Source organism: Hibiscus syriacus, unplaced genomic scaffold (assembly GCF_006381635.1).
Source record: "Hibiscus syriacus cultivar Baekdansim isolate YM2019G1 unplaced genomic scaffold, ASM638163v2 tig00116996_pilon, whole genome shotgun sequence".
Taxonomy (NCBI): domain Eukaryota; kingdom Viridiplantae; phylum Streptophyta; class Magnoliopsida; order Malvales; family Malvaceae; genus Hibiscus; species Hibiscus syriacus.
The window spans coordinates 3,644,281-3,655,001 of NW_024063512.1; the positions used below are offsets into that span (position 1 = coordinate 3,644,281).

Sequence of the window (10,721 nt, forward strand, 5' to 3'; positions counted from 1 at the left end):
TTCTGGGGAAAGGAGGTTGCTGGACCTAAACGAGATAGAAGAATTTAGAGCCCAAGCGTATGAGAATGTTTGTCTCTACAAGAAAAAGACGAAAAAATGGCATGACAGAAAAATTTTGCCACGACAATTTTTTCCTGGCCATCAAGTACTATTCTAAAACTCAAGGATCAAGTTGCTTCTAGGAAAGTATAAATCAAGATGGTCAGTACCTTTCTTAGTGCATCAAGTGCATATCCAATGTGCGATAGAAATCAAGAACTTGGATAATGGGACAACTTTTAAAATGAATGGACAAAGGCTGAATGCCTATAACAAGGTACCCATCCTGTGCGACAAGTCGACATTCATGCTCCATGACGCTTAAGATTTTGCCCATATGCTTTAAACAATTTTTTCCTAAACAAAATATTTTGCATTCTGTAAATAAATAATTTCCCTTTATTTTAATTTCCACGACGAGTTAGTCCCTCCAGGAGCAGGAGTCACCTCAAACACTCAGTCGGTCGCACTACTATTACTCCCCCATCACCGCTCACCTCTGAAGAGACCAAATCTGACAGCCCACCCCTCAACCGACGCTGTACCTAAACGTTTAGCAAGGCCATCCCACCATAATGAGGAACCTCTCCACCTTTCCATTTGCATGGTATTTAGATTAGTTTAGCTTTACATAGTTTTCATGCATTGGGAATAATGCATCCCTTAAGTTTGGGGGAGATGTTGTATTTCATATTTTTTTGTCATGGCATAAGTTATGATTAAGGTAGTTACTTGGAATAAATTAAGAATGCCCAATGATGATGAAATAATTTTTTTATTTCTTTGGCCAGAATTATTGTACATGACTGTTGAGGAGAATAGAACCAACCTTAAGACTTGATTCTTTGTGACTCGTTTAACACGGTTGTATGTTTTTTATGCTTAAGTACTTAAAAAATTAGGATAAAATTTTTACGCGTCGTGGCATAAAATGATTGAAAAAATTAAGTTGAACTCCTTAATGTTATGAATTATGTTAAATTATAAATAAATGTCTCGACATAACTATAGAGGGACACTCCTCTGTGCATCGGCATTACCTGGAACCCTTACTTGAATAAATGGTAGCCTTAGCATATGAGTGAATGAAAATAGTCACGATATGACTCTAACTGACTAGCTCGGGGTGGAATGTATACTCCCTTTCACTTACAGTGTGGGAATGTAAGTGTGATTGACTGACTCCCCTCGTAGCAATGCTAAAAAAATTATTATCTAAAATGTTGAATAAAAAAGAGTGATGTTGTTCTTAATGAATAATTTTATGCCTTGACAAACCAAAAGAACTCATTTAGAAGCTTTCTAAATTCGTTAAGCATAGACTAGATACAATCATGCACACATAATGACAAATGATCCTGGCCTAGGGAAATGTACTTAGCTTTTCATTTAGTCTAGCATGTTGAGGCTAAACTTGTTACTGAGGGTTGAAATTTTAAACCACTTGATTGTCTTAATTCATACTTTGCCTTGACATTTTATTTTTCTACTGTTCATTATCCATTGCTTGAGGACAAACAATAGCTTAAGTTTGGAGGTGTGATAACTCCCTAAAAATACAATATTTCAAGTCTTTTTACTTAAGTTATTGATTGTTTGAAAGCCATTTTCATAGCATTTTAGTTGTATATAATTGCATTTAAGGCATTTCTACATGTGGTTGATAAGTTTTGCTACTATAAAGTATTTTTGATTAAACTGATGTTGCTGATGAGAAGGGTTGTGTGTTGGATGTGATGATGTAGGTGATAGGAAATAAATAGGAAGAATTTTGTGTCGAGACAAATTTTATGCCAAAGCCAAAGGAACTGAAGACGATGATCGTGAGGAATAATTTTACCACGGTGAGTTTTATCTTACAAGTCTAACGCATTAAGAGAAAAATTGTTGATATCGCATGGACAACTATCCAATTTACCTCATGTGAACCCCTGCCCCCGCTAAGAAATTGGGACCACTACCACCTGCCATTTTATTCACACAATGGGTATGAATGCAGGGGTAGTTGGGGAAATTTTAAGGGCACTAAACCTAGAAATTCCCCACTATAAATAGCACATTATACCCTCAATAAAGAGGAGAGGCATATACCCTAAAAGAAAAGGCTTAGAGAAAGGAGAATGCAACATCTCTTTTCCACCATTCTACTATCGGTCGTCCTTAGTTCCCTCCATAGCCAAGCTTCACTAGTTTAGTGGCTAGGCTCTTGAGAGAGGCTAGAACGCTAGAGCAGTCTTGGTGGTAGTCTGACGTCACAGTAGAGCTCTGTTATGGGAGTTTTTCTTTCTCTTGTTCATCATTTCTTATTTTTAAGGGCTTGTACTTAACGAATATTTTTGGGATAATGTTAGCCACACCATAAACTATTTTATTTGGTTTTGGAAATGCTTGGATGATATTTTATTTTATGGTTAATGGATGATTAAGTAAGTTTTTTCTAAATGTTATTTTTTCGCTATTTTAATCTTTCTCCTTAGCACTATAAGAGGTTTTGAAAGATTGTCGGGTGTCTTGGCAAAATATTCCTAGTCTTTGTAAAAGATATTGAAAGATAGCCTCTTTTTCTAGGAGTCGATACCTAATATCGATAGAGTTAAGTTAGATCTATATGAACAAGGGAACTAATCCGGGATTGTGAGGTTATAATCTGCCTTAGAGATAAGGAGAGGATTTCATGCAACTAAGAAGAATAAATGCTTGAGTAGATAGGCCAGCGCTATAGTTTACGTTGAGGGGCATTTCCATAGCAACAGTTTGACAAACCAATGGCTGCAATTTACGCTAAGTAGTATTGTCGATTAATACTTTGTCAGGTTCCATGCTAGAGATACTATTGGAACACTTTAGTAAATCCTCTCAGGTAACATAGCATACTAGATCATCCTAGACATAGAATAATTTCTCGTCATAGGAAATCCAACCCAAGTGCTCTGTTAGAAGTATGATTGTGTGAGGTTTTCAGTCTATGTTCAGAACTCAAACATTTTTAGCCTTAACAACTTTTTTCTGTTTACTATTGCATATTTTTCTTGCCACGACAAGACTTTACTGCTCATTTCACTTCACACTTTTCTTGCATCGACATATTATTTTTTATCTATTCATACCATTTGCCACTGCTTATTTTTCCTTTATGAATACCGTTAGACAAGAAACATATAACTAGTTAATGACACCTAGTTCTAGTTGTAGCAAACTTTAAAGGATTTCCCCCAATTCCTGTGGAGACGATAACTCACTTACTACTATATTAATTGAATCGATTGTGTATACTTGTACAAATTTACGTGCCACAACACCCATATATGCACATGATCAAATTTCATCTCCTAGATCACAATCTCCTGCTGTTTTGACTCCTTGAAGTCCTGTGGTGAACACAATTTCTAATCTACAGAACTTAGAGTCTTTTTCTTTAGCATTGTATAACATTGATGGCTTGGTTGAAAATTATGTTGATCATGAGCCATTTGATGGTCATGAGGTTGTTCATGATGTTTCGTATAACCAGCAATAAGCATATGTTATACATGCATACTCACCTTCTACTCGTGTTAGTGATGGAGTTAACACGCATCCCATCCTGACGATGAGCAAAATGGGAATCTTCAAGCCTAAAATGTTTCTTGCACAAACAAAAGCTAATATGGTTTATATGCCTCCTCAAACAATTCAACAAGTTTTTGTTGTACCTCAGTGAAAGTTGTTGCTATAGCTAAATACAATGCTTTGATTAACAATAACACATGGAGTCTAGTCCCTTTACCAGAAGGATGAATACTTATTAGTTGCAAGTGGATTTTTTGGGTTAAGAATAACGTTAATGCATGGTTCCATAGCCAGGCACAAAGCTCACCTAGTACCCAAGGGATTCTCCCAAGTTCCAGTTGCAAAGCACTCCATTGTTAATGTAGTTTTATCTTTAGCGGTAACTAATGTGTGGCAAATGCATCAACTGGATGTCAACAACGCTTTCTTAAATGGGGAGTTGTATAAAGATGTGTATATGGTGAAACCCCTTGGCTTTGAACAATAATCAGCAGACGATAGAAGCTTGTATGCAAGCTATAAAGGGTGTTATATGAACTCAAACAAGCTTTAAGGAATTGGTACTTCAAACTTCGACAGTATTTGCTTGAGATAGAATTCGATGTTCCCTTGTTTGTGAAAAGTTTGGATGGTCATTATGTCTATGTCCTTGTCTATGAGGACGATATTATTATCACTGGGGATTTACCGGCAATAATTGACGATGCTGTTCATTTGTTGAGTATAAAGCTTTCTTTGAAGGATTTAAGCGAGCTAAGCTATTTCTTAGTTCTTGAAATTCAGAGGTCAGATGTTTATCTGGTGCTAAGGCAGAAAAAGTTTGTTCTTGAGCTTGGAAAAGACTAACATGTTAAATGCTCGACCAGTTGCTATATCAATGGTTGTGACTCCAAAACTAAGTCAAGCTACTGGCAGTCCGCTTGAAGATGCTCAGACGTATCGGAGTATAGTTGGCTCTTTGCTGTACCTTAACCATATAAGACCCGATGTTTCTTACAGTGTCAACCTTGTCGCTTAATACATGCATAACTCGTGTGCGTTACATTGAGCTACTGTAAAACGTATATTAAGATATATCAAAGGCACTCTTGACCATTGTTTGTTGTTTCGACACTCCTCCTAATATGATGTAGTGGCATTTGATGGATGTTGACTGGGCCAGCAACATTGATGATCGTCTCTTCGTCTTAGGTTATTGTGTTTATTTTGGAGCAAATTTGATCTCCTGAAGCTTTAAGCGCCAACGCTCAGTTTCTCGATCCACCACCGAGGTTGAATATAGAGGTATAGTTGATGTTGTCTTTGAAGTAACATGGATGAAAGCTTTACTGACCGATTTGGGAGTCTTTGTTGTTAATAAACCGATTGTTTGGAGCAACAACACTAATGTTGTTGCATTAAGCGCGAATCTTATTCTTTATGCCAGGTCCAAACATTTCGAACTTGATCTTCATTTCATTCGTGAGAAAGTTACTAATGGCAGTTTATGCGTCAACTATGTGCCAACACAATAACAGATTGCTGATGGGTTTACTAAACCATTGTCCAAATCGAATTTTTCTTTGTTTCGTTCTAAAGTAAACGTTGTTGATAGTGAAGAAATGGGAAAGGGTAGAGAGAGAATGTTGCAGTATGAAGGTAGTTAGTTGAGTTGGTTCATACCAACTATGATACGAAGGAGGTTAGCTAAGCTGGCTTATACCAGTTGTAGGCTTGTTATGCAATCTGTTGTGTAACCGTATGCAATCATGAGGTGTTTGAGTTATACATATATGAGTAATCATTCAGCTTAATAAAATAGAATTCGCGTTTTCTTCAACACCACTTGCTCTATGAAAGTAGAAGAATACATAATCAACAAATAGTTCAACATCTCAAATGATTAGTTTAAATAAAATCTTTCATTTTTTCTATAAATTTTATCCTGAATCCCAATTAGGGTTTTTGATTAAACTTATTGTATTCTTGAAATTGGCAATATCAATAGAAAACTTATAAAATAAAGATTCCAAAAATCTATTTATCTTTTAAATTGGGTTAGAGAAAAACCTTTAATTTTTAGATAGAATTCGAGGTTTAAAGCTCTCAAATTTCAACAATGGTGTTTCTAAGGTTGAAGACTTGTTTTGCTTAGCTTCTACAATAAACTTTAATAACCAGTCAGCAAACCCTCTAGGAAAGGTAAGCTAAAATGCCCAATTTAGAAAGTAAAGATGTTAGGACTAAAATATAAACCTTGTCTTCTAAGTAGCTTATTCACCAATTTTGGAATTAGCAAAATTCTATTCAAAGTCCTCAACCTTTTCATCCCTAAGCAATAATTGGTCAAGTCATCACTTTAGCCATTAAAATTTTCCCTTATTTTCACTTTAGCACTTAATTTTCACATTTTTACTAAAGTCTCCAAAATCTTCTTTTCTTTTGTTCCATTTTAGTCACGAAACCATTATTATAGATCAATTATCCTTTAACCTATAATATAAAATAAAATCAATAAAAAATTTTAAGAACTTTAATTATCGAAATAACATGTCATAAAAGAGTTTCCTTATCATCGGACATAAAAAAATTCTAAACGAATTTTCGAAAGGTTACGTGAATACAATTTTATCATTGTCTATCTAATTCAACACTAAATTTTAAATAAACTAGAATCAAAATTTTGTCAATGAAAATGTCCTGTCAGCCCCTAGCTCCGTCTCTTAAAGACAGAGTCTCGAGATTTACACATTAAGAGAGTGACTTTGTGTTTACTTTCATGTGAAATCACAACATCACTCTAGAGTCATAGAGTCATAAGTTGAAGGCTTTGATCCATTCCTTTAACGATCGTTTCAAGTTTAAAATTATTATATATATTTTTTATTTTATATTAATAATTTTTTTATTCCCTAAAATTTCATAAATTAATTGTCTTAATATATAAAATTTTACGTTTATTTTTGTGTATATAAATAATATGAGCATTAGATATAACTATTCCTTTAATTATTTGTATATATATATATATATATGTATATTATCCACGTTGTCTTTAATTAGTTTCTTGTGATAATGACTTCCCATGCTCTACTTCTACCGACATTAAGAACTTCTGCTTCTTTTTTTAAAAACTTTTTGATGATTCATCTCAATTATAAAAAGGAAATGATTGTACTTGTGGAAAACAGAATGGACTGATGGACATGCAAAACTCCCAAATTATCACATCATAATGTGATAAAATGGATGAATTCATACAAACGGAATACAGTACAGAACTACAGATCTCGGTCTCATAAGACAGAGTGACGAAATGATAAATTAATTAAAATTAGCAAAGGGATAAGAGAGCTCAAACTAATAGCAGATGATTAGCAAAGACTCGAATGAGATTAAAGAGTAAGGTTTTCCAAGATCAAGACCACAGGATGTTATAAGCTAAAATTACATGCATGCTTGAATATTACTAAACCCTACCAACTAGTCATAAGCTGCACTGAGAGGCCTAATAGCAGCAGCCTCCATAGCTAAGCACGGTGCTTTAGCTGAAGCAGAAAAACCCATCTTTCAAATGAACTCCCTCGCCCTCCTACACGAAAAATAAATCCGATCAGATAAGTAATAATGCAGAAGTACATTAGGTCGTTTTATATATTATTTTGGTGGTGAGAAGAAGGGGTGAAAAAGTAACCTGCTGGCTCACGTTAGCCTTCTTGGCAGGCAGATCAGGCATGAGGCCAAAGTGAATATGTGGGAAGTGAGCCCACTGACAAAAAGAAAACAAAATAGGATCAACCAAAGGATCTTATCAAAACACTGTATGCGGTAATAGAGATGAAAAAATTAAAGGGAACCCTAACTTTGTTTTTTTTCCTGTTACATAAGAAACCCTATCTTAATTTGGTAAAGAAAGCAAGAAAATCTTACGTTCTTTGCAGCTGCACTGAAGGCTTCTCTGTGAGTTATATCGGGGTTTCCTGCCTTGATGCGTTGGATCTCCTCCCTGCACCAGAGATTCATTTCCATTTACAAAATCAAATTCACATTTCAAGAGAATGGATTTGACAATGAATGAATGATATTGACTGCTTACTTGATGAATCGGTTGTACGCAGAGGGGACTCTCTGTCGTTTCTCCGGAGCTAAAGATGGACATACAAATACATTAGAAATTCAGTATACTAACTTGTACTGGAATTCTGCTTCTTTTTTAAATCTTTTTTTCGACTGTCATTTCACCTTCATTGTGTAAATTTCACTGTTCAAAATTTTCCTCATGTTTATGCCTATTTAAGTTTCCGGGGTGGAAGGAAATTCTTTACATTTACTGATTCCCTTAAAGGAAGGGCGCCCAAACTGTCAAGGTGACATTTTCTTAACTTGAAAACTTGAGCAAGCGTTTGATCAACTATTACCAATTATAACAAGGGAACAATGTTTTAAAGCTGAAAACTTATTAGTGCCAGGCTATATGATGTCATGATCTTGGTTTTCTGGGTCCTGGTGATGATATAGGGTATTGTGGGCAAGTTTTGCAACTATGAAAGAAACATTATTTTTTGGACTATCAAGTTATAGTGAAAAGACAAGAACAGTTCTCTTTTCTTGTCTAAATCAGGGTGTCTGATTTTAAAACAGAAGGCTGAAATAGCAGGTAATGAAAGGGTTCTTTACATATTGTTGATGAAATGACACGAGCTTCAGGGTTGCAAGAAAGAAAGGAAATAATGGACATGACCTGACTTCATTTCCTTATTTTGCAAGTGTTAGGAGAGAATTTAGGGTCTTTGAGGGGGGGGGGGGAAATGAAAGGGCACAGTGGGTTTTACTAAGAACAGCAATGAAAGTCTTCAAAGAACTCACGTCTGTTTGTAAATGGAGGCCTTGGAAGGTCAGCAGCAGCAACTCCACGAGTGGGTAAGGTGATGTCACTCGTATTAGCTTGATTGAGCATCAAATTTGGACATGTATTTGAGATCTCTTCCTGGAAAAACAATGAAAGGCATCAAATCAACTATGAAAGAACCAGTAAAAAATAAGGCTTGTAGCTATAAGAACCCAATAATGTTTTCTGCTTAATCAACAATAAGGCGTAGTCTTCTAATTGCTTAAATCGCCATACCAAAAGATTTTGTGAAGGAGTGTAGAAACTGTGAGCCAAATGAAATTGATTAGTGGATGGAAAAAGTAGCCCACGCATGTTCACTGGCAAAAGATTGGTGCAGTGACCACATCGAACCGTTACAGTCTTGAACAAACTTGTGCAAGGGACACTAACCTATATTTATAGCACAAAAACAAAGAATCCACATCATTATAAAGGATACATATATAGAAAAGACCTAATTAGAAAGAGAGAAAAAAGGAAAGAAAGAAAAGGAAACCCTAAGTGAGAGTGTGAGACCTAATTGGTAAAACAAAAGGTTAAACCATGGAGAGTGAAAGTGAAGGAAAGTGGTGGGGAGAAGCAAGGAAGGGAAACAAAGTGTAAGAATACCGCAAGGACAGTGTCGCAGATGTTGCAATGGACATAACAGAGCTGCTCGGAGGGAGGAAGGTGGTCCAAAGACAAGGTGGAAGACGATGACATCTTCTTTGATTCCCCTTTGTTTTCTCTTTTAAAATTGATTGATCAATGTTATCTCTCTTCGGTGGGATTGATTGATTGATTGATAGAATGACAGCTTAACAACCACCTTGGATCTGCTTTTCTTTGATTATGAGTTGTGAGAGAAAGAGAGAGAAGATGGATGGATGGACCTTCTTGGCATGCTAGATATAAAGACGGCAAAAAGAGTAGATGGCAGGAGAAAAAAAGAACAAAGATATATAGAAATCCCGTCTTTGTAGCAAACATGCATGCATGTACCCATGAACTGATATGTCGATATATACATGCATATATACTATATACACATATCTTGAGTCTATGATATGTGTGGTTGACATTCGAAGATAAAGCTTGTGTTTAAGCAAGTGTGAGAAAGGGGTAAGGCGGTATATGTGGGGGAGAGGAGAAAGAAAGGGACGTGTGCGTGGGGAGACAGGGTAGTTCTGCGGTGCGGCGCCTAAAAAACGGCTAATATACGGCGTGACCGGTTAAACAATTGACCGGTCCGGTTAAAATTTATACCGGTTATGTTATATTATTTAACCGGAAATATTATAAAGTACAATAACATCCTAGGTAGCCCTTATATAATGTAATAGGTAGCGCTTATATTTACCTATTTTATAAGTAATCCGGTATATTTATACCGATAGTATTGCAAATTTACCTATTACATTATATTATATTGAAAGTGTCCATACTTTTTATAAAAATGATCGATACTTCTTTTAAAGTTATGTAATTTATGTTTCAATTTTTTTTAATAGTGTTTCATGTTTTCCACCTACAATATTAATTTAATAATTTCATTTGCACAAAAAATTATTTGATTATTTGATATTTTATAAAATATTATTTAGAATTTTTAATTTAATAATATATATCGTAACGTAAAAAAAATCATTAGACGCCTATAATTACTAAATTAATATCTTAAAACTCACTCAAAAGATAACCTTAAATTAATGTTTTCCACAGTGAAAAAAGTATGGACACTTTTATAAAAAGGATAGACACTTTACAATATAACCACTACCTATTACATTATATAAACGATACCTATTACATTATATAAGCGCTACCTATTACATCATATGTTTACCTATTATATTGAAAGTGTCCATACTTTTTATAAAAAGGATCGATACTTTTTTTAAAAGTTATGTAATTTATGTTTCAATTTTTTTAACAGTGTTTCATATTTTCCACCTACAATATTAATTTAATAATTTCATTTACACAAAAAATTATTTGATTGTTTTGATATTTTATAAAATAATATTTATAATTTAAATTTAACAACATTAACCAAAGATAATAATAAATATGTAATATATATGTTTATTGTTTTTAATTTAATAATAATATATACACATCAAACACATTCCAAGCTATAAATTACAAGCTAAGGACACTTGAAGAAGCAAGAGAACAACTATCCAAGCAATCAAAAACGAGAAAATCCCAACATGATAACAACTGAACATATCATATCAATGTTCAAACTCAAGTTGTAGATTTTGATTTCCTTTTGCTTGGC

At 34.5% G+C, this 10,721-nt stretch overlaps 1 protein-coding gene across 1 annotated transcript; it reads right to left on the bottom strand.

The window, feature by feature from the left end:
- Positions 1-7,047: 7,047 nt before the first annotated feature.
- Positions 7,048-9,336, bottom strand: LOC120193673 (axial regulator YABBY 1-like). The gene is made up of 7 exons (XM_039196111.1): positions 9,068-9,336; positions 8,693-8,848; positions 8,434-8,554; positions 7,664-7,712; positions 7,498-7,573; positions 7,262-7,336; positions 7,048-7,159 (listed from the first exon to the last, which is right to left on the bottom strand). Exons 1-7 carry the CDS (start codon positions 9,158-9,160, stop codon positions 7,112-7,114), a joined length of 618 nt encoding a protein of 205 aa, XP_039052042.1. The 5' UTR covers positions 9,161-9,336; the 3' UTR covers positions 7,048-7,111.
- Between the last annotated feature and the right edge of the window lie 1,385 nt (positions 9,337-10,721).

Coding starts and splice junctions, on each gene's coding strand:
- LOC120193673 (XM_039196111.1), bottom strand. CDS start 9,160: ATGTCATCGTCTTCCACCTTGTCTTTGGACCACCTTCCTCCCTCCGAG. Junction 8,849..9,067: donor TCTGCGACACTGTCCTTGCG/GTATTCTTACAC, acceptor CTATAAATATAG/GTTAGTGTCCCTTGCACAAG. Junction 7,337..7,497: donor TCAGTGCAGCTGCAAAGAAC/GTAAGATTTTCT, acceptor TCTTTTTGTCAG/TGGGCTCACTTCCCACATAT.